The sequence below is a fragment of the Sminthopsis crassicaudata genome, chromosome 5 (genome assembly GCF_048593235.1).
Source record: "Sminthopsis crassicaudata isolate SCR6 chromosome 5, ASM4859323v1, whole genome shotgun sequence".
Taxonomy (NCBI): Eukaryota; Metazoa; Chordata; class Mammalia; order Dasyuromorphia; family Dasyuridae; genus Sminthopsis; species Sminthopsis crassicaudata.
The window spans coordinates 83,155,452-83,181,843 of record NC_133621.1 but is presented as its reverse complement, the minus strand read 5'-3'; the positions used below and the strand labels follow the sequence as shown (position 1 = coordinate 83,181,843).

The 26,392-nt window shown below is 33.9% G+C and overlaps 1 protein-coding gene across 1 annotated transcript in view; it reads left to right on the top strand.

The window, feature by feature from the left end:
- The window catches only part of DNAJB6 (DnaJ heat shock protein family (Hsp40) member B6), a 58,461-nt gene that overhangs the window by 17,572 nt on the left and 14,497 nt on the right, over nucleotides 1-26,392 (top strand). The window contains 7 exon segments of the mRNA XM_074267312.1: nucleotides 11,299-11,389; nucleotides 13,891-14,000; nucleotides 20,110-20,172; nucleotides 22,129-22,144; nucleotides 22,146-22,178; nucleotides 22,180-22,216; nucleotides 22,218-22,236. Coding sequence (XP_074123413.1) covers nucleotides 11,325-11,389; nucleotides 13,891-14,000; nucleotides 20,110-20,172; nucleotides 22,129-22,144; nucleotides 22,146-22,178; nucleotides 22,180-22,216; nucleotides 22,218-22,236 — 343 coding nt within the window. The 5' untranslated portion in view covers nucleotides 11,299-11,324.

Below are 26,392 nucleotides of genomic sequence, written 5' to 3'. Positions count from 1 at the left end.
AAGTATTATTTTCTTCTCCTGGTGCTCAGCTAACTTTCCTATGGCCTTCAGATGGGACTTAGTTTCAGTGGAGAAAACAATAGGAGTACAGACCTGCCACCACAGAGGGTGAGATGGGATGAATGAGTCTCTTTCAGTCCTCTAGGAGATACACCAGGAGCCTGACTGAAGATGGAATGAATCTCTTTTCTTGGCTCCTAGAGTTTGAGCTCCCACCTCCAGTCCTTTGTCTTCTCTGCCCTCACTCTTGATGCGGCTCCCAGTTTATATGCTTTACACTGAGTATAGACCAGGGGAAAGGGGCATATTCAAATCTAAAGCTTCCACCACTGATTCATAATTCTTTTTATTTAATTTCCCAGGCTTCCATTTCTTGAGTTTCCGTTTCCTAATTTAAGTTACATTTCTGCAGTTTAATTTTTCATAACTGGAAACTAAATCACCATCCAGCTGTCACAAAGGAAGCCCCCAAAGGTCTTGTATCCAGGTTGGAAAGGGCTTAGAATTGCAAAGAGGAGTTTAAATTTTATTTTAGAAGTAATAGGGAGTTTATAAAGACTAATATGCACCAGTCAGATTGGCTAAGATGACAGGAAAAAATGATGAATATTGGAGGGAATGTGGGAAAACTGGGACACTGATGCATTGTTGGTGGAGTTGTGAACGAATCCAACCATTCTGGAGAGCAATCTGGAATTATGTCCAAAAAGTTATTAAACTGGGCATACATACTTTTTGATCCAGCAGTGCTACTACTGGGCTTATATCCCAAAGAAATATTAAAAAAGGGAAAGGGACCTGTGCCAAAATGTTTGTGGCAGGTCTTTTTGTAGTGGCTAGAAACTGGAAAATAAGTGGATGCCCATCAATTGGAGAATGGATGGGTAAATTGTGTTATATGAATATTAAGGAATATTATTGTTCTGTAAGAAATGACCAGCAGGATGAATAAAGAGAAGCTTCTAGAGACTTACATCAACTGATACTGAGTGAAATGAGCAGAAGTAGGAGATCATTATGCACTTCAACAACAATAACAAACTGCTGTCAAAAGAACTATTGGAGAAAATGCAGCTACAGAAATAATGACCAGACATCTGGCTAAGGAAAATGCCAATAAGATTTGCAAAAGAATTATATGGGGATTAGACAAAGATGCTCCTTTAGAGGAGATCATAAGCCGATGTGCTACTGTGGGAACAAATGCTTTTTACTCCCTGGCTATGATGAACATGGAAAGACAGGTCCCTCCTGGCAAGGGATTTCTAGAGAAATTCGTCGATGTTTCCAATGTGGAAATATTGGACATCTAAGAGCTCAGTGTAGTTTGGAGTGAGAAGACAGGGTGTGAGAACAAGACTCAATACCATTGGGCATCAGAGTGTAGACTAATTCAGGGAAATGGGATGAGGGGCCCAGGCAAAAAAGACTTGGGGCATGATGGCAGCTGATGTTACACCCAAAGAGCCTTTAGAAGGTCAGGACTCTGATTTGATCAACCAGCAGAAAAGCAATCACATTGAAAGGGATTGCCTGATAAGTCAGCCAAAAGGCAATCAAATTGCAAAAATGGATTACACTTGGGGAGAATACAGGCCTTTTAACCCAACAGGGCTATGTCCAGTGCAAACAACTCCAATGTAATTGCCAAATGATAGAGATGAAGAGTGGTAAATAGAAGGAAATTAGATAGGTTAACTGCCTGGGAGAGAGGGTTTGCTTATATTTTAACAGATAGAAGGAAACAGATGAAGAAGGAAACAGATAGGTGGCAACAAGCACCTGGAGAGAGACAGAAAAAGAAAGACCTCAAAACAAAGGAGAAAATCTAAGAAACATCTGACACTGAAATATCATAGCTAATAAGAAGACTGTTAAAGAACTTTAAAATCAGGAGGAATCATTGGATTTCCTAACACAAGATGAGACTAATAGACAATGGACTTATGGACATTTGTAAATTCTCAATTTATGATTATTTGATCTTGTTATTTGTTACATACTTCTAGTATGTATTATGTTACTATGTGTTTATATAATCTATGTAATTATGTGCAATACCTCCCATATTGATTTATGTTTCAAGGTCATGACCACCCTATGTTCTAAATCAAAAAGAAAGGGGGAGATGTTAAGTTCTTACTTAGTGCTAATGAGATAATGAGATATTAGGTTCTTACTAAGTGCTAAGTCGATACTTAACAATTTTCTAGTTCTGGCCTTTAAAGGGAGTTTTACAAACCCTTTGATCTTCTGGGGAGGAGCTTAATGTTTAAAAGGAGAAAGTTCATTGGTTGAAGTATTTTTTTTCCCAGAAGCCCCTGAGTTATTCCACACCCATTCTCTGGGAGGATAAAAGAGGGTGGCACTCTGGAGGAGGAGGAGGAGTGTCCACTCTAGTTCAGAGTTGGCGGCAGTTGAGACAACAGATCTCCTCCCAGAGAGCGATTGGCAATTTCTGGAGACAACAGAACACCTTACCAAGAAGAACCCCACTGACTCAGTGATGATTGTAGGAAAGATTTATTTTATGTTCTTGCAAAAAAATGAGTGTACACCAATTGTATAGAATGGGAACACACCTAGAGAAGCCAGACCAAGCCTTTTTTGGGTGTTTAAGTTAGCCCCCACTTCTTCCATCAGGATCCTGATATTTTCCCTTATAAGATATCCAATTTTAAGCAAAACTGAGCAGTTTCCTTGGCATTTTGAGCTTGCGCTGTTGGTCTGGCCTCCTTCTGAGTCCTTTCTAGTCCAAGAAGGAAACTCCCCATCCTTATCACATAGCCAGTCCCTGCCCCCAAGAAGAGCATTCTTCATTCTTTTGGAGGACGATTAATAGGTCAAAGTCCAGGAGCCTCCTGTTCAAATCTAAACCTCTATTCCTAATTATTCTTTGATGTCTTTGTGGGTTTCAGTTTTCTAATTCAAGTTTCATTTTCCACTTTAATTTTTACAACTGTGGAAATCAAAATAAATTCCATCCATTTTTCATACTTCCAAAGATCTTCCTGTTTTATTGTGGATGATTAAGATTGCACACAAAAAAGGGAAGCTGGACATAGGCACTCATGTGGTTCCAAGAAGTTGAAAGTAGTAGAGTTGCAGATGGAGTTGTGAGCTGGAAGGGCAATTTCTGTCATCCCTCAAGGAAAACTTGGGGGTGGGGAGGGTGTTGTTGGCATTAGTGTTCTCTCCTGTATCCTTTATTTCAAAGGGGAGAGAAGATGAGGAAAGTACGATTCAAGACTTGAGATTAGAAATGATCAGTTTATTCTGGGAAGGGCAAGAATTGGATGAGGGTTTAGTTTCCACAGTTATGAAAACTGAATTGGAGAAATACAGAGAATTAAATTTAAGTTAGAAAATTGAAAACTAAGAAATGGGAAACTGGGACCTGGAAAAAGGATTATAATTAGGGGTGGGAGGATTTATATTAGAAAAGAAACCCTCTGAATTTTACTTCTCCTCTCTAGTTTTTTCACTTGTCTGCGTTTATTTGGCACATTATAAAAGGGATATGATCAAGGATGGAGAATTTGAGAACAAGTGTTCATCTAGCCTTTGCTTGTGAAGTTCTCCAATATGGATGTTATACAATGTTATACAAGATGAACTGAAAGAAACATCTTGTATTTTGAATAAAATCAGGATCCCTACATGCTAAAGTATTTATAAGAAACATTTTAAAAATATAATGATTTAACAAAAACAAGATTGATTGATTTCACTGGCCTACAGAAAAGTCATCCATGCAATAAGATTGTGACCAAAATATTAAGTAGTCACTAGTGAGATTTGAGTTCATGCCTTCCTATATCAAAACTCAGTGTGATGGCTTGTTTCAGCATACATATAAAATAAGGAAATCAGTCTGAAGTAATTTTTAACATTTAACAACATCCTAATCAAATGAAGTAACAATTCTGGTTTCAAATGAGATAATATATAAAACTTGCTAAATGCTTGTTGTGTAGTGATTGTTGGTATGCCTCTTTCTAGTTCTTTTTACTGACCCGTTTCCTGGTTCTGTTATTGGCTAACAAAAAATTATTAAATGCTTTACTTTATGTCAAGCACTGTGCAAAGCATTGAGAATACAAGTACAATTAAAAGCACTGATTTTAAGTAGCAAACCTTATCAGGAAGCTGAAGGGAGAGGAAGTATTCAGTAGGGGGATGTGTGATGGAGAAGTCAAGAAGAGATGACTGCCCTGGGCCCTCTCCTTAAATGAAGGTTCTGGGAAGAGCCCTCCAGTCATGGGAAGGGAACCTGGTCTTTGAGGCAGAAAATATTTAAGTTTCAGGGCTTGTGTAGGTTTGAGGTTAAAGATATTTCTGGGACATGATAGGAGAATTTCAGTGGAGAGCAGCCTTCTGGGAAATGCCTGGGTACCCTCCTTAAATGGAAAGTGTTTGTATTTTATTAAATCACAACAAATAATTCTTAACAGAGTTGGAATAGACCTCATTCATTTTAGGAGTTTAAAATTTTTTGTGTATCATTTTGACAATGTGATAAAACCTTTGAATAGGAATTACAAAAAGAAAATAGTCTTTTAAAAAAGTTAAGAACCTTTTAAGTTACAACTTTCAAAGTCCAACTTTCATACATGAATGCCCATTATAGGATATCTGACCTAGTTTGTACCTAGGTCTCTGCTACTTTTCTTGGTATAAGATGCAGTTCTCTTAACTCAAGGAACTTAAAGTCTAATTGGATGTAGTACTGATACAACAAATAAGACAAAAAATGAGTGTAGGATTGAATGCTAAAACTGGTAAACAATATGATAAAAGTATATTATGGTATAGAAATAGCGGATACACTCTACGAAACTATTTACAGGGGGGAAAAAATCTATCTGTACAAAACTTTGTATCAGGATTATTGATGACCATGGCAGTAAACAGGAAGCAAATATGTCCAACCATTAGGGAATTTGAGTGTCATGGATCTTGTTTTTTTAACCATGTAAAGTGATGCTAAATGAACGAAGAACGGAAAATAAAAATATACACAAAATTAAAGAGACACATAGCATTTAAAATTTATTAAACATAGTATACACTACACATTAAATGTATAAATGGTGCAAGCAATTAAAAATTGGTTGCTTTGAACATTCATTCTTGTTCTTAAATTTATAATTAAAATGTTTTTATTACAAATTACTGTTAAGAGTTTAGAGAGAATATATCCAAGTACTTACCTTCATCATTTTCTTTGATCATTCTTCAATCCAAATTATCACGAAGATAACATTTAGTATTCCTTTTTATTAATATAGCATTCATTATGTTATAAATCATTTTACTTCTCAAAGCCTTTGAACTTTAAAAAAAAGCCTTTTGTACTTTTAAAGAGCTTCATTGTTGCATTAGTTTTAAAAAGTGGCTGCTAGGACACTTTATTTTTGGTAGGAGTCAGCCAAGTTTTGAGAATGGCTTTTATAATTTTACTTAATAGACTTATAACCCTTATGCCATTCCAAGACTGATGTTACATATTCCCTTCTTACATGCCTGCATTTTAAGCGACACTAATTCTATTTTTGTAGATTTAAAAAGATACTTTTCTTAGGGAATATCCACACTGAAATACTGGCGTTTAGTTTTTCCCCCCTCCATGCATAAACACATGTATATACAAACATTCTTAATTTGGAATATCAGAAAGAATTTTATGATTTTATATAAACTGTGCTTCCCCTTCCCCCAAAGTATGGTAATTGCACAAATATTTTGTGAGAAATTCTTACTTTTCCAAATGATTAAATTGTTATTAATCAATTACATATATCCATTATGTTATATCTATATGTTATCTATTATATGTAATTTTTTTTTGTACATAATTCTAAATGGGAATAATTTTTGGGAATTCTAAATGGGAATGATTTCTGAAAAAGCCATTAACTTAATTTAGCTTAATTTACATATAAATGCCAGCAATATATGAATCTGAAATATTTTGTAGGAAAGATTATAGTGATTAAGAGCTGGAAGAGACTTTAGAGGTTACCTAATTAAAATCTCTTCATTTTACAGATGAGGTTGCAGTGGCAGATCCAGCCAGTAGAGGCAGCCCCAAAAAACCAATTTAATGTCTGGGTAGAAGATACTAAGGTTTTAAATTTTAAAAATTTGAGCCATTTGAACAGATTAATAGGATGTTTTACAAAGGATAATCACATCAGACTGTATTTAAGAGTCAGTCAGGCTTTGGTAAAACTAGTAAATGCAAAAGTTACAAAGTGGAAAAAGTATTGTTAAACATTTATTATGCCAGGTAGAAGGTTACAGGCAACTAAGGTAATAAGATGTAATAGAATGAAGATTTGATGTCTGAGGACGTAGGAAGTTCAAATTGTTGTGTACCACTTAGCTGTTGAAACCTATTTAACTCTGTGCCTCAGTTATTCATATGTAAAATGATGAGGCTATATTAGATGACTCTCAAGGTCCCTTTTAGCTCTGCTATCCAAAAGGATTATGACCTACTTCAAAGAAAAAAAGTTCCTTTCAACTTAGGAAAAGAATTATATCAGTATATATCATAGATAGTAAATGTATCTAATCCTAGTCAAGAGACACACCAACATTCTGCTTCCTTTTTCAGGCAGGAATGAATGAAGACACAAAAAATTTGAAATGATTTATAGTAGTCACACAAATCACTGGCTAAGAAAAGGGCCACCTTTTTAAGTATCAGAATTAAAACATGCTTTTAAGACATTTCCTTGAATATACCATCTAATAAACCAGTCAACAAAGGAAGTGAGTTATTTTTGATGAATGTATTCTGGCTCTGTTTACTTCCCTTTTAAGATCTTGCAAACTTTAACAAAATCATGTTGTAGAGTTTTTGCCAAGATTTTGTCAATATCTTTGGCTTATAATTTCAAGAATTGCATTTCCCCCCTTCCAGAAATTGAGATTGTGTTTGCCCATCTCCACTCCTGAGGCATACCTCTCCTGTTTGATTTTTCAGAGATCACTGAAGGTGGTTCAGGGGAGCAATAATAAGGCTGTAAAGGTAGGTTGAAGCCACATTGTGAAGTGCTTTAAATGCCACAAAAAAGGTATTTGTATTTGATTCTTACTAAATAGGGAACCATTTCAGTTTGAGAATAATTCTATTCTCTGTTACTACTTCATTTCTTCAGGTAGAAAGTGTGATGTTTGTTTTCATAAACTGTTGGATTGACCACATTTAAGTACCTATATTTGGAGATTTTTATTTTTACAAATCAACCTAAGTTCTGAGTAGAATTTATGTTATATTGTCTCTGCATATATGGAGTAATAATAAAGTCTGTTAGGAGATAGACACATTTTATTAGAATAAACATGATTTAGATTCAGAGTACTTTAGTTTAATGTAGCTTCCTTAACTTGCTTTAGAGATCTGAAGCAAGTCATTTAATTTCTTCAGCTATTCATTTTCTCTTTTTAAAACAAGTTAGTCCTGTATAGGTCCATTATAGGAATCAACATTTTAAAGTGCTTCATAGGTGCTCTATAAAAGATGCAAAAATCAAAAAATTAGTAAAAAATTAGTAAAGTTGAGAGCAGAGAAGTCTTTACCAATTGATGGGTTGAGTATTTGAATGAGAATGGTGATACAAGAACAAGATAGAAAAGTAAGGTTGTGCTGGCCTTTTTTTGAGATTTGGCAAAGTACTTTTTCTCTGGCTGGTTACAAAGAAGAATTTTTAGCAAGGGAATGAATGGCATGAGCAGATTAGGCATTAAGCTGTCTTGTAGCAAAAGCAAAGAGTAACTGATAAAGTGAATCCTCTTCTCCCCTCCCCCTCCCACATCCCATTGGGTGACGTTAAAGGCTTGCTTATGGTAATGGAAATAAAAGTAGAAGTAATACTGAGAAAGATGAATGGGAGAGATTAAAGTAGAAACAAACAGTAGAATTTCATTATACATTTACATCTTGAGTAAAAAGTGAAAAATGTTTTGGTCCTCTGAAGATTGAAGATGGTACTGCTGATAGAAATAGAAAATTCATAGTTGTTTTGGAAGGAAGAATAATATGTTACAATTTGGACTGTGATTGAGGTTTTGGCAGGGCATTCAGATTGAAATATGGGCAGTGTGGACTTTGAACACAAAAGAGATGTCTAGACTGGAGAGTTGGAAGGCAATTCTGCAACAAATGAAATTTTCAAGGGAAAGAATGAGTGCCTACTGTTCTAAGTGCTATATATATATATTTTTTTTTTTTAAATGACAAGAACAAAAAAATAAGGGAGAGACATCAGAATTTTAGAGAATACCATTGCAAGGAGTGGAATTGGTCTGAGGAGGGCAGAAAAAGAGTGGTACTTGGGTTTCAGTAGAGTGGATGAAAGTGATTAATCCATCAGAAACATTTTTCCACTGTGATGTATTTTGCTAGAACATTGAAACATGAGGATGAGGGGGAACCGTACCCTCAGTGTATATTCAACCCCCCGTTTGGGAATCCCCAGTAAATCAGGAACATAGAGTATAGAGGGGGAAGAGGTGGGAGATAATTTCTACAACTAAATCCTAGAGCTATATAAGCTATAGGATGTGTCTTGACTTAGTGGGGGCAGAAAAACATGTTGGTCTTAGCAAGGAAGAGGCAAATTCTCTTGTTCTTTATAGGAATATTTATCATATGTGCCTCATAAGTCATTTCATACAGTAGTGTCAAACTCAAATAGAAATAAAGACCACTAAATCTTACATAAGAAAACTATATATCTTACATTATGTTCTGTTGTGTTTTTATTTTGTTAAATATTTCCCAATTAAATTGACCTGCATGGTAACACCCGATCCAAGTATGAGCCATTTTAAAAAATTCTCCTTTTGTATTGTATAGACTAATAGTATTATCTTGACTTTGTATACTTTTTTGACATAAGTTTGGCATTGTTTTTAGACATACTTATAGACAAACACATGTCAATTTAACATTTTCATGAGATCACTAGGTGTAAGTAAATTTTTAAAATTCAGAGTTATTTCAGGTCAGGAAAAATACAAAGCAAAATAATGTATGAAAAAGAAGAGATGACTCATAATTTTGGAACTCATTTTAGCTGAGATTAGAAGAACATGAAATTTTGTGTTCTAGAATGGATATGATTTTACATGTACTTTTTTAAGGTGGGGGATGCTAGGTAATCAAGTTTACACAGATAGTTTCAAAGTGGGATTGGGATTGGATTTGAATTTAGAATCATAGAGCCCATGCATTCTATCCACCTGCATTACCCAGGTTCCCCTCACATATACTTCTGAGGTCATAAGTTTTGATTTGAATATCTTCAAGAAAGGGTAAACTCAATGCCTTTAATATAAAATTACTTAGATGAGTAAGACTTAATACCTGGTTTGTTAATGAGCCTGGGAAAATTTGATTTAACTAGATGCTACTTGCAAGAGCCATTTTGAACAATACAAAAATCAAACTTTCTTGGCTTTTACTTTACCGGAGATTTAGGGAGTAAGGTAAAGTATAAATCCACAAAAGTGACAAATACAATATTTTAGGTAACAGGAAAATTCTCAAGGAAAACAATTTTGAGAAGATAATAAGCAATGGATCCTCATGGATTAATTTGTAGCTACCAATATCATTTTTTTTTTTCTTGTTACCTCACTTTCCCTTGGGCACCTTTATGAACCAGTTAATTGGTAGTAGTGTAAAGTAGTTGATTTCCTCTGACCAGAAGCAGCAGTCTTTTAAGACAGAGGCACAGTAGGTTAGTTTTTTGGTTTTGCTACCTCCAAGTAGCCACAGCATATCTGCTATGCTTAGCATAGGTGATTGGGTAAGAGTCTTTTTGAAAAGAAAACCATTTTTGAGTAGCCATCTGGATAATAAATCTGGAAACCAAGGACATTTAGAACCTCAGGGCCATTTCTTTTCATTTCACTTCCTTCAGAAGATCTTTACTGCCCTCCATTCTTTTGTCCTCCAAATACAACTTTCTTAGATTTGAATATGACATTGCTATAACACTTTCTATTTACGGGATCATAGATTTAGATTTGGATGGGGAAGTATATTTGGGGAGAAATGAAGGCCCTTGGGGATTTCATTAATTGCCTGAAATCTAGCTATTCTGACATTCTGTCAACTTTGATCACCTTTTTCTCAGGCTTTTGCATTGGCTGATCCTTCATGGTTGGAATGCTCTTGATTTTAACTGTTGGCTCTTAGAATCCCTAGTTTTCTTCTAATACCATTGCCTCCCAGTTTGATAGAGAGACAGAAACCTTGTATTCCATTTTTTTTTTCTTCTTATTTTGATTACCAACATTAATGTTGCCTCACTCATTATAATGAAAAGCTCCTGGAGGGCAGGAAGTATTTTTCTTGTCTTTCTATCCACAGTGCTTAGTTTAGTGCCTAGCACTCTTCTACTCAGTTGCTTAAAATAGTTTTCCTTAAAGTGTAGGTGTGATAACTGTCATCATTTAAATCAGTTCCAACAATGGTTTTTTCCCAGTTATCTTGACTATAAAATATAAAATCCTTTTGTTGGGAATTTTAAAGCCCACCTATCTCCTTTCTAACTTTCCAGACCTTACAATTGATTTTCTTCCACAAGATTCAGCCCTCTGTTCTACTTACTATTTCTCATACCCTTTAACTTTTGATTTTGCACTGGCTCACCTCCATATTTGAGATGTTCTCCTTTATTTCCCACCTTTTTCCCTGACCTCAAATTCAACTCTTATAAGTCTTAAATTCAGGAGACCTTTCTCTTAATATTCCCTCTATCTCCATCTCCCAGTTATTTCCACTCATAATATGCATGCTGTATATTTTATGTGTACATAATTTGTTTGCATGTGTTTTCTTCCATTAAAAGTATGTTTTTGCCCCTTTTTTGGCATCCCTATGACTACTTAGCACAGTGCCTGGCTAAATGCTTAATAAATCCATTCTGCTTGTATCTGCATGATTCTGCAACTGGGATGATATAATTGGTTTAGAATATGTATCTGTTTTGTGATTTATGTTTGCAGACATGAGTCTCCCTTCGTAAATTATTACCAGCTTAGTTCAGAGTCTAAAACATTAAAGCAAAGAAAATATGAATCTTAGAAATTTGCTTTTTTTTGACACTGACTTTCAGCCTTACCATAAGACCTAAAGTTAATGGATAGCAATTTGGGTTAATAATGTAAGCCATCTCCTTATCCTAGAAATGGAAGTGGGTCAGTTGACAACGTGCCCTTTAATTCATCAATTCAGGAATTACTATGTTATAATTAACAAAAGATTTTTAATTTCAGGTCTTATTCCAACAAACTATTAAAACATGGTGGATTACTATGAAGTTCTAGGTGTGCAGAGACATGCCTCACCCGAGGATATTAAAAAGGCGTAAGTATTTTTATTATCTTAAAATAAGGTTTTATTAGAATATCTTTTTAGGTGGCATTTAATCTTGTTTTGAAATACTTTGCATTATCTAGGTTTGCAAAGGGGCTACACAGCTCACTAACTCATACTTTTGAGTAGGTTTAGAAAATATTTACTTGACTTCATAATATTGATTACATAGGTCTACTTTTTAACTTTGTGACTTAGAATTTGGATATTGTGACTTAGAATTGGATATTGGAAGAAAAGACCTCAATTACCTAGAATGAGTAATTTGCTTAATTATTGTTTAGTTTTTTTTTTTTTTTTTTTTTTTTAATCAATCACTTCCCTTTATGCTGAAAGGACTCTCTTAAAAGTTGATCATGGTCCATCACAAACATTAAGAAAGTTGGATAATCTGAAAAAATGGAGGATATGTTTTTGCATACCATAGGGGGAAAACTACTCGAAAATAAAGCTATTTCCAAATATAAACAATTTAGAACATAAGAAGGAATTAAGTTAGTTTTTGTCCTGGTATAGTTTGTATGAAGCTGTTTATTGGAAATAGCAAATTGAATCAAAAGAGACTGGTCGATACAATAGTGTCAGGATAGTTATAGACACGAAGCTATATGGAATAGCAATTATAAGATTGATTTGTCTCCAAAGAGGTTATGACAATTCTGGCACAATTATGCCAAGCTAGACATAGCTTGAGAATTCATGAAAGAGAATGTATTCTGAGAATATATTCTACAGGGAGTTTAAGTAATCCTGTGGTAGAATGAGCCAAAAGACATGATGCACCTACTATGAATTTCAGTGATTGATTAGTTTCAGGGAATTAGTTGCAATTATTAAGTAAATAACTGTTGACTTTACTACAGAAGTAAACATTTTGTAGTAGAAGCAGCAATACAAATCATAGGACAGTTGTTATGAACACATTTCATGCTTTCATCAATTGAATGATCAAATAATTTAATACTGGAGGCCAGAACTTTTGGTTTGCATATATTTAGAAAAATTGTATATGTTTAAGGCGTATTGAATTTTTTGCTGTCTAGGGAAGTATAGAGGTGAGGAGGAAGGGAGAAAAAATAAGGAACACAGTTTTGCAAGGGTGAATGTTGAAAACTACCTTTGCATGTGTATTTTGAAAAATAAAGCTATCATAAATTTCTTATTAGCTATAAATAACTCTGCAAAATCAAATGTTCCATCTCCAGAGTTGACTGTATATTCAGTTAGTTGAGCTTTCTTAGAACTTGGATTTATTCTGTTGCAAATGAGAAAAAAAGTAAAAAATAAAGTATGGAGATGACTTTTTTACATTTAAAATTTTAAAAGGATGATACATACCATTTAATTATTATTGTGAATTGAAGGAGGAAATTAATTCATGCATAGAAATGGACTTTTGTTGTGTTTTGAACAATTTGAATAGATTGGAGACTGAAGTATCTTTGTTTTAGGGTTGGCAACTTAATTCTGTTTTAGATGAATTACTGTTTTTCTCAAGTTACTCATTGCTCTTGCTGATTTTCAGCAAGATTTTTTTAAGAAGTCAAGAATCTTAACCATAGGATTTTGGCCCAAAGGGATGATGATATTAATAGCATTGCTGTTAGAATGGAGAAAGCATTGGATTTAACTGAGGGGAGCCCTGGGATTTGATTATGTAGACAATTCACTTGAGTTCTCAAGTGAGTTCAATTTCCTCACCCATCAAACAAAAATAATGCCTGCTTCTAGCTATCTTACAGGTTTGTTATTAAATATCAAATGAGGATGTATTTGTCTTGTAATAAAAATGCTTTGTAAAAACGATTTTTAAATTTTAGAGCAATAACATCTAAAAGATACTTTATATGGTATATTATTTAAAGTAAACTTTTGCATACTGTATTTGCTTCAGCAAAGTTTATATGTTGGATTAAGCATAAAGTAGGGGAGTAGCTTAGTGACCATGGGGAATTAGGACTTAATGAGAAAATTCCATAAGGTAGTTTCTAGACTTTACATGACTTTTTGCCATTTGTGGTTCTGTTTTATGCATGTAAGTCCCCAAACCCATTTATATTTGCTTTATTTCTAGAATTTATTGATAGTGCCAGATTTCTTCAGGCACTAGGGAGACTCACTATTATTTTGATACATTGAATTGACATCCCTACCCTCTCTTTTGAATTCTAATGTTTTAATCAGATGGGATCTCCTGATAAAATTTCTTTCCTGACACATATACACAATGGTAACTATTTGTAACTCCCCGTGTATTCACGGATTGATATGTGAACTCAGATATTCTTATTATCCAACTCCATATCCCACTAAAATAGGGTTTCTTACCTTTTTATTTTATAGTCCATTTATCTTAGTATTGGAGAAAAGAAGGGCATTTGATTTAAAAATTATTGTAGCAACTATCTAGCAAATGACTTCAGAATTTTTCTTGAAATTAGGCTGTCATTAAAGGTAAATTTATTTTACACATATACCTTTGTTTATTCTAGGTATCGTAAATTGGCACTTAAGTGGCACCCAGATAAAAATCCTGAAAATAAAGAAGAAGCAGAAAGGAGATTCAAACAAGTAGCTGAGGCATATGAGGTATTATCAGATGGTAAGTATAACACAATTGTAATGTACTTTGGATGATGAAGATAAAGTTTTCTCTCACTCTTTTATTTTTAAATTAAAGCTTTTTATTTACAAAGCATATGCATGGGAAATTTTTTACCATTGACCCTCGCAAAACTTTCTGTTTGAAATTTACCCCTTCTTCCCCCCCACTCATGGTAGTTCAATACATGTTACAATACATGTTCAATACATGGTAAATCCAATATGTATACATATTCATACAGTTATCTTGTTGCACAATCAAGATCAAGGCGGGGGGAACCTGAGAGAACAAAATGCAAGCAAACATCAACAGAAAATATGAAAATGCTATGTTGTGTTCCACACTCTGTTCCCATGATTCTCTCTCTGGGTGTAGATGGTTTTCTTCATCACTGAACAATTGTTACTGGTTTGAATCATCTAATTGTGGAAGAGAGCCATGTCCATCAGAATTGATCTTCCTATAATCTTGTATAATGTATATAATAATTAAACTATATATATATTATATATATATATATAAGTATAATAATTAAACAATGTGTATAATAATTGTATAATCGTGTACAATGATCTCATGGTTCTGCTCATTTCACTTAGCATCAGTTCATGTAACAGTTATGCCAAGCTAGACATAACTTAAATTCATGAAAGAGAATATATTCTCCAGGATTCTCTGAAATTCTGTTGCTCATTTCTTACAGAGTAATATTCCATGTCATTTATGTGCCATAACCTATTCAGCCATTCTCCAATTGATGGGCATCCATTCAGTTTCCGGTTTCTAGCACTGTAAAAAGGTCTGCCACAAACATTTTTGCATGTGGGTCCCTTTCCTTCCTTTAAGATCTCTTTGGGATATAAGCTCAATAGAAAAACTGCTAAGTCCAAGGATATGCATAATTTGATAACTTTTGAGCATAGTTCTAAACTGCTCTACAGAATGGTTGGATGCATTCACAATTCCACTAGCAATGTAATCAGCATCCCGGTTTTCCCACAACCTCTCCCCCCCAATGTTTGTCATTTTTTTCCTGTCAGAAGATAATAGTATTCTAAGTGCAAGTAATGAAAGTACAATAATTTGCCTTTTTAAGGGGATTTTGGTGTTATCAGGGAAAAGCATTTATATAAAATTCCAAAACTTTATGATTTCAAGCAGAAAGGAAATATCTAGTTTTCACAACATTCTGGAAAATATGATTTAACAGTAATAGCTATTTATGATTTGAAATAGCTTGGGGTATTTTGGTTTTTCATAGATTTGTATGTTCATAGTTTTCAATTTAAAAACAATACCCATTATCTCTCAAATGGTATGTACCATTGGAATTTTTTTTTTGGGGGGGTCCTGGGTGTTTGAAAGGATTTTATTTGGTTACTGTCTCAGACTGATTTGATATTAAATATTTAGCATTTTGTTAGCAATTTATTGTTAAGCCGCCTTAGACTTTGTAGTATAGTGTTGATATTCTGATGTAGAATATTATACTGCTTTTCTTTATTCAGGAACAGTTAAATGGCCTTTTCTTATATAAAAGAATTAGAACCTAATTTTATGTTGTAACATTTACTATATCTGGTCAACAAACCTTCTCAGAGTTAATAGCATCTGATTTGAATATTCCAAAGGAAAGCTGATTATAAATAAAATTGTATTTGGAGCGCGAATTAGCCAAAATTTTATAAGCCCTTTATAGTTCATTTTGATATTTAGTAATAATGAACCAGTGAGAATTTTTAGAAATTTTTTTCTCAGTTGTGTAAAGTAAAGGCATTTTAAAGACAATTTTAGATATTCCCTAAATTCATTTTTGCAGTTGTGAAGTGACAGAATTTAGAAAATTCAGTTATCAATTATTTTCCTGTAGTAATGTGTGTAAATTCACTGTGCTCCTCCCTCCTCTCCCCCCTTCCCCACTTTGACAGATTGTTTTACTATTAAAAGTTAATCCTCATTATTGGATTATAGGTGAAACTTGTAATTTTTTTTCCCCGTTACTTGGTTCCTTTCTAAAACTATTAGAAGACATAAATTTGTTTAAGCTAAGGCATGTTTCAATAAGTTTCAAACTCATGAAATCACAAAATTATTACACTCCAGACCTTCTAATTTACAAGATTAAACTTTGTTTTTAAAATAAAATGTTTTGTATCAAATGCAGAGTACAACTAATTCTTAGGTATTGAGTTATTGAAAGCTGAATCCACTGGCCTGGATCTTAGAATGAATGGTTATAGTTAATCAAACTAATAGGATAGGTGTCTTGAGGTACAAGCAAGTGCTATTAAAGATCTTCAATCTGAGCTTCTCAGTGGAAAACTACAGGCAGATAGTATTTAGTGTGAGTAACAGTAACAGTAACTGCCCCAGCGGTCCAGCAGGTCTGCCACGGGGTCTGCATACTTTGCCAGGCTGGCCATGAAAAGCACACACTCAAAAAGCTGTCCCATTCTCTGAAGAAATTCATCCATGTGTGCTCGTTTCAAAATGTAGACTTGGTGTACAGTTCCATCGATTTCAGCTGGAACAATAAAGTTGGCATTACTGATGGGCTTGAAGGAGCTGTGCACCAAGGTCTCATCGAGGTCGATGACCATGTACTTTTTGCAGTAGTCCTACAGTAACAGTAATTTGATAACTTGGTGGCTTATTTCATCCAGAGTGGACACTTATAAACTTTCCTCTGCATGCAATAAGATTACAGGTAAAAGATTTGGTTTATTTACCATGACATAGGATGCTTTAGTGTTCTTTTTACTTATAGAAAGTTTCAGCTTTCATGTTATCATGAAAGAAGTACCAATGGATATTTATGGTACAGTGCAATAGAGAAGAGATGGATTCTTTCCTTGACTAGTACATTGGCTTTGCAACTACTTAATCTCTTTATTTTCCCAGCCAATTCTTTTAAGACTAAATTCCAGCTTAGATGGGAAATTAAAGCCTTTGTAATGCTTTCTCCCTTTACTATTCCACATACCCATAATTGCCATCCCTCAGAGCCTTGAATTTGTTTCCTAAATATATACAAAGGTTTAGAATACAAGTGAAATATTTTTAATGAGGGAAAGGAAAGGGGGAACCCCAATTTTCGGCACATTGATAATCCCATGAGGCGCAGTGTCCCCTGTAAAATGAATTTACAGGCCCGAAAACCTAGATTGATTAAAAGGTTTATTGTAGAAATTTGGAAGTAAAGTTCAGTTAGAAAGACACCAGGGCCAAAGATGGCCGCTGGGCGGACAGGAACCCCCCTATATGGCTGGAAGGATACCATGTGTTGGCTGAAAGGGCTCCTGCAATGAGGGAGTTCTGGCTCATCTCTTTTATACCCAAAAGATGATGGGTGGTACCAAGTTCTGGTTGGCTTTTCATTTAGCTCAGATCAGGTGAGGGCTGGGGGAAGCTGAGGGCTGGGGGAAGTTGAGCTGATAGTGGGGGGCTGGGCCTGGATATTCAAAGGGTGCCTTTGACCAGGATTTGTGAATCAAGGTCAGCCATGGGTTGGGCAATTAGAAAGGAATCTTTCAACCCCCATCAGTTTGAAAATTCTTAAATTTCACATTTGGAATATTAAGATAAATGTATAAAATTTACATCAAGGATTTTTGTATCTTTCATTATAAGCTTCATATATGTTTAAAGGTTCCCAAGAAATATGCTTATATAAGTTCTCTCCATTCTTCTCACATGTTATTCCATTTATGGTTTCTGTAGGTTTTTCTTCCATACTCCTCTCCTGCTCTTCTCTGCTTCTACTTCTTAGAATTCTGAGTTTCTTTCAGGATTAGCTTAGGCCCATCTTTCTAGTCCTTTCCAGTCTCCTTTTCTCAAACTCATTGCACATTATCCTTTCCCAGCATACTCAAAGAGGAGTGAGTATACTAGGATTAGTCCTTAGATGATGGAGGGAAGTTTAGAATAGAAAAGTGGCTAATAATGGCCCTGATCTGTATCATGTGTCTTTATTGAGGAAAATCTCTTAAGGCTATGTTTATTTCTTTACCTCCTATGCTACTTTGTACTTTTTTGTGTGTGTGTGTGTCCTTTTCTTAGGTACTGAATAAATGGGGATTTTATTGAATTAGGTTCTCAGTTGTTGCCAGTTACCAACTCTATACAAGTTGATCTAACCACAATCTTTCCTGGTCTGATATAATTTGATTAGAAAGTGATTTTCTGAATGCTATGGAATATTAATGTTGTATAAGAAACAATAAGAACCAGGAAATCATTGTACAGGATAACAGCAATTCTGATTGATATACATGACTCTCTTCAACTATGGGGATGATTCAAACCAGTTCCAGAAATCTTGTGATGAAGAGTTATTTACACCTAGAGGGAGTACTATGGGAATCTAGTGTGGTTCACAACATAGCATTCTCACTCTTGTTGTTTGCTTGCATCTTTTTTTGGTTTGTTTTGATTTGATTTTTCTTGTACAGCAAGATCATTGTATAAATATGTATGCATATATTATATTTAACATTTCTACCATCTTTAACATATATTCAACTACTTGCCATCTAGCGGAGGGGGGGTGGGAGAAGAGAAGGAAAAGCTGGAATACAGGGCTTTGCAAGAGCAAATGTCACAGAATTTTCTATACATGTGTTTTGAAAAATAAAAAGCTTTAATAAAAAAAATTAAATAAAAGTCATTTACTTCTAGAAGAAGCTAGGGTTATCAGTCTGGCAATGAGAGTTTATTAAGTGCCTTTTATATGCCAGGGATTATGCTAAGTGTTGGAGATAACAAAGAAAGGCCACATCTTCTCCCCCCTTCTTCCCCCAAACAAAAACAAACACACCCTCTTTAAAGGGAAGGGAGAAACATTTTTATCATGTACTGTGCTTTTCTTCTAATGCTTATTATAGCCCTTTATTAGCTTTGATGCATTTATCATGTTTTGGATTATATCTATATATGTGTGTTGTGTATATATATAAATTTTTTCTAATACTTCATAAGCTATTTAAGAAAAGGGAGCTTGTTTGTTACTTTAAAATTTTCCCTTATTAGCATAGAAGTTTGAATTATCTAAAGTAAAATGATTAAATTTATTTGGTTTGTAAAGATGTAAAATTATTTTAAAATCCAAATACATTTAATAAGTAAATAAGGAATTTTGTGGAGATGTAAAAGATTATACTTTATTTTAAAGATTTCTAATATGAAATACACTGTCTTTTTGCTTGAAGATCCTTTTGTTAAATTAAGTTATTTGAAAATTCCCCAATATCCCCAACTTCCCTCTCTTCCCACCTCGCCCCTGATCCCTGAAATAAATACCTTAAAAAGTGTGTTCCTCTAAAATGTTTATTGAGGGAATGACGGTACTATCGTTATTAAATTAATAATGGTTAAACATTCATTTTGTATTATTTCTTTTTATTCACCCAAGTAAAATTGATACAAATTCTTTTGTGTATATGGGCGGAGCCTTTTCTTTCTGTTATTTACCTTGGGATAGTTATAATGTAATCTTTTTAGTAATTCTCCATGCGTTTTTTAGAGTTGCTGAGACAGCAAAGTTTTTGATCAGCTGTGAATTTGCATTTTTGTCTAATCACAGCTCTTCCAGCAATGAGACATTTCCCATTGTTTCCTAGCTTGAGAAACAGAAGGCTGTTGGTAAAATGGGGGAACTGGAATCCTTAATATCTGATTTAAAAGCATTATAGCTAATTTAGTACAGAAGACTGATTTCATTTTTCTCTTCATGCCTAATATAATTCCTATTATTGTCTATTTTTAAAATTAGAATATTTATCTGTATTTTTTAAATGAGAATAAGAATAACTTGCATTACCTATCTTACAGGGTTAGTGTTATAATTTATGTAAAGTATTTTGAAGTTTTTTTGAAGTGGAGTATCCATTTTATGGTTTTGTTTCTTTCCTTTGACTACTTATTTCTTTCTGACTTTTATACCAATTGTTGAAAAATTTGGTGCTATGAAAAAGCTTTGTTTATGGATGCTTAACAATGGCATATGATTGGGTAAGTATCTTTGCTATTGCTTTCTTCCTCTTTGAGGAGGCAAAGATTATGAATCTATAAGTGTATCTCAGCTTTATTTTTTTCCCCCACTATTTAGCCAAAAAACGGGACATCTATGACAAATATGGAAAAGAAGGACTAAATGGTTCAGGTGGAGGAGGTATGTAGATCTTTCACACCAAAAATAACAGGGGTTTTTTTGTTTTTCCTCTTGATTTGAATATTTTATTCTTATTTTCAGTAATAGTGACAGTAAAGTTCTATTTAATTTACTGTTAATAGTTTATGAAAGCTAAATTTTCTTAAGGGAAAAACACATCAAGAGCTGAACATATAGTATAAATGATCAAGTTTGAACCCAAAGAAGAATTGATAAATTGCTACTCCATGTCTTTGGAGCAAAGACCAAAAAAAAAAAAAAAAAAAAAAAAAAAGTTTTTGAGCTCATTTGTGCCATGGTTATAAATATATAAATAAGTATTAGAAATATTGATCTACATAGCCAGTGTTTATATTTTTATCCTTTAAACTTTTGTTATTATGTGAGTTACTATGATGGAATGCTACAGTGCTTTAAGAAATAATGATTAGGTTGGTTTTAGAAAAATATGGAAGGCCTTCATAAAATAATAAATGAAATGAGAACCAAGAGAATGGACATAGTAACAATAATGTTACATTCTGTTACATTCAAACCAATTACCAAGGATCTATTAAAAAAAGATGCTCTCTACCTCCACTGAGAAATGGTAGAAATATGCACAGTATGATTTTAACACACATGTAACACGTATCTGTATATGTGTAATTTTTACATCATCTTTTCCAATTATCTTTACCTTCTAGAGAGCTATTACTTGTAATAAAACATTAAGAAAAGAGGGAAAGAAAGCTTAGCAAAGCCAAAAAGACGCAAATGTTTTACAAACCTAAAGTCGCTCAGTTGTACAAAGGCATTGAGTAGTATTCTCTCAATTCAGATTTTTGTGTGTGTGTGTTTTTGTATGTCTATGTGATTTTCAAGTTTCTTTGGGAGAAATATATGGTATATTTTAATATTTTTGATCAGTTACTTTAAAAGAAGAAAATTACTATAGAAAACTAGAGAATATATAATACTACACATTCTTAATTTAACTTGTAAGCTTGATGACTCCTATTTCATGCTATTAAGCTAATTCTTTAAATATGGTTCATCTAGTCAAAACCAAGTCAATAATTGTTGGCCTGTGGCACCTCCAGCACACATTGCTGCCATCCTTCACTCTTCCTGCTAAATACCTCATTTCTTGATGTAGATTGTTCTATCCTTAACTGACTGAATAACTGAGTCCCAATTTTTTTCTCCTTCCCTCCTTTATCCTTCAAGACAGCAATCAATCTGATGATGTAGGTTTATACATGTGTGGAGTCATCGTAAACATATTTCCCTATTAGTTATGTTGTGAAAAGAAAGTGGAAACAAAAAGGGAAAAAAACATGAGAAAGAATAAGCAAAATTATGCTTTGATCTGAATTCAGTCTTTGTAGTTTTTCTGGATGTAGATGGTATTTTTCATCTGTGGTCTATTGGAATTATCTTAGATGTCTATCATAGTTGATCCACATGTGAATTTTAATAAGGCCTTTCTGAAGACAAATTATTTGATCTTTTAATATTATCTCTTTAAAGTATAAAATCAATGATGTATAAACCAGTATAAATGAAGATGGTATAAAAATCTATGCTATTTGGAATAAAACCAGAAACATAATGGTTTGTCTTAGTTACATTCTAAAAAGATAGCAGAAAATATTGTTCCTTAAGTTTGCTCAGTATTGTAGTGGTGACCATGACTCATGAGTCTCCTCTTCAGTATATTTTTTTTTAAAGTGAGAGTTTTGCATTATAGAAGTTAACAAGATTAATGTATTTTCCCTCCATTGTGAAATGTAAATCTTATTACTGTACAACCTGTACAAGCGAATTTTTTTGTGTGTGCTTTAGAACCCAGGTTACGAATTGACTAAATGTACTCTCATGCCATGTTGGACTTTGCTATGTCTTCCTAAGAGAGACTATATAGCTACAATAGGCTGATAATTAAAAACATAATTTTCTTAACCATTTCTACAGGTGGAAGTCATTTTGAAATCCTTTGAATATGGATTCACATTCCGGAACCAGATGTGTCTTCAGGGAATTTTTTGGTGGAAGGGACCCTATTTTCATTTGACTTCTTTGGTAAGCTACTGGTTATGGTACTGTATTCCTGGTATGATGGCACTATATAAAATTTAACAGTGTTTAAGATTTACTTAATCAGGATATTCCATTTAACTGGAATTATGCTTTTCTATTTAAAATACATGGAATATTTCTTACTGTCATTTTAGGTTTGTGTTATAGAGACTTCTCATGGTTTTTTTTTTTTTTTTTTTTTTTTTTTTATAACAGTCGTTATCTCTTTAAGATAGTTGAAAATATAAAATAAGAATTAAATTTCTTTTGCCAGCTTAAATGGGGAAAACTTAAGGGTTGAGATGTTGCGTACATATGTTGGTGCCCATTTGGAAAACTGGTTCTTAAGCTAAGTGTATGTTTGCCATGTATAGAAATCATAAGTGATGGCTTTTAGTCATTCTTTAGAAGCAGAAGAAATTTTAGTCTAATCTACCAATAATCCTCTTTTTTTCTAAGTGTGGAGTACTATGATCTTTGGGTCCAGTTTTGTGAAAAGGAGGGTGGGAAAGATCACCAAATGCAGATCCTGCAGATTCTTTGAAGTGAAAAAATAGTTTTGTAAGGAGAGGTAGTGTTTGATTAGGTTGCTTTTTCCTTGGTTAGGATTATGGGCTTCACGATTACATAGATCTCTTGTTCATCTTTGCTACTTTAACATGTGCCTGGACTATTAAAGAAACATTTACTAAGCGCCTATTCTTCAAAGAACTGTGCTTTGGCTATCCTTCAAGGCTTGTCAGGTACCTTGATGTCAGCATTTTGCTGTAGTGTTTCTTCCCCGTTTTCTAGTTGGCTGTTTGAACTATCAGGGTGTTAAATGCATGCACTGCCTATGTTGGAGGTCAGGGTTGAAATTTGTGCTGCTACAGCCACTTTTGTCTTCTGGCTCATTGAAGGGGGAAATACACCCTGTGTTTCCCCCTCATTTCTCCGGAGCCTGATTGGAGAAAGTGATCACCATCTGGACCTCCCCCCAGGAGGGAAACAAGAAGAGCAATTCTGTCTACAAAGAATATAGGGGAAAACAAGTGGAGCCCCCTGCCCATCGTAGGCACAGAAGAGGAATTAAATCACCAGCACTTCGGGTAGGTAATAGGTTTTATTTATGGTGCAACTCTGCAATATATCGTGTGGGGATGGCAAAAAATTCCATCATTCACCCTCATCCCACACTTTCAAGAAACCTGATAGGGAAAACAATAGTAATTGTTTGCCATTTTCATTTACACAAATAACAGCTAAAGACCAAGTACATACCTAAAAAAGGGGCAGATATTTGTGGCAAGAAAAGCAAAGTGAATATATGGGGATCTTGTTAATCCTTATTACTAAGGACTAGTTAAGGGACCAGTTGTCTGGAACCCCCCCTTCCCCACCTGTGAATCATAATATATTTCAAGGAATTGCAAAGAAGCCTTTACTAACACAAATATTGCTTGTGAATTGGGAATGAAATAAATTGGAGGGAAGAGGAGAGAGGTGGTCAGAGAATGTAGTCTCAGTCTCCTTGTATCATCATCCTTTCACATGAAGGAATCTATTCTGCTGATCAGAATTAGATCCCCAGCAGCCATTAGCAGATTGTGCTTGTAATACCTTTTATGGTTATGTCTAGAAGTTTTGATTGCAAGTATAAATTTATATATAATCTAAATGTCCAATGTATGAGTCTTCACATCATAATTAATGAAGTCAGAACTCTGTTTTAACAAGAAATTGTTAGAAATAGATGATAGAAATACTAGAACTAGTGCTTGCTAATTGTTATGTCAGTATTTTTCTTTCTTGCTCTCTTTAGCTAATCATTTTTTAGCTTTAGCCTGCTTGTCTTTAGTACTTATGCTGCTCATTTTTCTTAGGGGAAAAGGAAAGTAAGGGCAGAGAATTTTTAGATTTTTTTTTTTTTTTTTTTTTTTTTTTTTTTGGATGGACTGTATCTAATGTAATTAAGGAGAAGGCGGCCTAATTTTTGTGAAAATACTTTGAATTCTCCTCTCTGGGAGGTAATTTTAACTCTTTCCCTTGGAAGTAGGGTAATTTTTAGTTCTGATTCTATCTTTAGACTTGTTGAATATGATTTTTCTTTAATGATAACAAGAGTGGGAAGTATCCTTCAGTAATGATGGGTTTTATTTAAACCCCATCTTTTAGGAGAAAAAAAGAGGTTATGACTCAATAGACCTCTTTGTAACATTTTTCATGAGTAATTTTCAGATGTGGATTTTTTAAATTAAAAATGGTTATTGCTAGGGAAGCTTAGTGTTTTTACGTATGAATATTGTTTATAAGAAAAAGTTGATAGTAAAGAGAATTTATATTACATGTAAATAAAGGCTTTCAAAAATTAGCCAATTTAAAAAATTGTAATAGAAGGCACTCTTTTTCTTAAATATCTTTTTTGGAAGTCTTAATATTTCCCAACTTCTCATTTTCAAAACCTCTTTGTTATCTTACCACTGCCTGCTCCTTTTTTATATTTATGACTTACATTAGTTTGGCAGTGACACTTCTTCCATTCTTATAGGTCTTCTAGGTGGCTTCCATTTTCAGTCACTAAGGATTTACGCAAGGGAAAAGAGGATGCTTGATGGCTTCCACGTGTATGAAGTAACTGTCCGTCCTGCTGGTGGTATGTTTAGTGTAGATTTGGGTGAATTCAGGGATTCTCAGCTTTATTTTGAAATTGGGCTTTTTCCCCCCCTTTTTGTTATTTCCACGATGCAGGAGATTATCTATAAAGCTCTTTAATGAATTTGCTGTTTTTTTGTTTTGTTTTTTGTTTTTATTTTTATGTTTTTTGTTTGAGCTAACTGAATTTTAATCTTAATTACACAAAATAATTTTTGAAGTCTTTTATTCCTAGTGCTCTGGTATGTATGTACATATGTGTACTGTTCATTTCAAAAGTGATGATGCCAGACACACTTTTTATTAGACACATTTTTTTATTAGATTATAAGCACCTAGAATACTATTTCTTGTTTAGGTGCCCTGCATCATAACCAATGTGGAAAATTAACAAGATTAGGCACAAAAGCAATATCCTTTTTTGGTTCAAAATCTTAGAATAGATTTAGGTAGAAAAACCAGGGGAAGCCTGAAAGGGATATAGTTGATGTCTAAGGACATGTTACACGTGGTGGAAGGTAGTAACTCTTGAGGACAAAATAATAAAAGAGGGTTTAATTTATGGCAGTAAAAAATTGGGTAGACATTAGTATGAACTTTGATTCAAAAGTTGATAAGGGAAATAGGTTCCCTATAGAGCTTCGAAATTCATATCCTGGCTTTAAGATGAACTCAGAAAATTGATTAACAGGGTGTGGCTATAACTACCTACCTTTGTGGGGAGGTTAGTAGATTAGATGGATAGATGACTAAAACTTAAAGCTTTATGTCCATACTTTTATACAACTTGGTTGAGCCACTTAAATATTTTAATATGTCATTGATGGCACCAATAAAGTAAATTAGACATTTTCCTTACTGTGAACCCACATTTTTTTCCCATACAATTTGGGGGTGGGGTTAATATAGTTAGTTATATTAGTTGCAATTATCATCTGATTTTAAACACATTAAAGAAGGCAGGCATAAGGATCCTAATCTTAAAGATGCTTATGAGCTCAAGTGTTCACAGTGGCTTTTTATTTAAACATTTCCCCTTAATGTTAATTTTTTTTTTTTTTAGCTTTGGGAATAAATAAGATAATGAATTAGAGAAAGATTATAAGAATTGAAGAGAAATACAGGAGAGAGTTTAGGTCATTTGAAAACACAATCCATTTATGAATCTGAGATAGTTTAATGTTATATTTTTCTAAGCCATGAATAAACATTAATATGGTGAGTCATTTTACCCTACCAGGATTCGACGAGCTGACCAGTGAAGATTTGGATGCTAATGAGGAATTAGATCAGCCTGGTTTTGAGGAGAAAAGTGATGGGTTTGACGAAATTACCAGTGAAGATAGCAGTGAGGTTTTGGATATGGTGTCCAGTGAGGATGAGCTCTGTGTTTCAGGACATCAGTTTTTTGAAGATTTGACCAGTGAGGAACTGGATGTTATCTCTAGTGAAGAGGAACCAAGTGAGGTGAACAGTCGGGGCCCAGGGGAAGTGCTTAGTGAGGAATTGGAAGTTATATCTAGTGAAG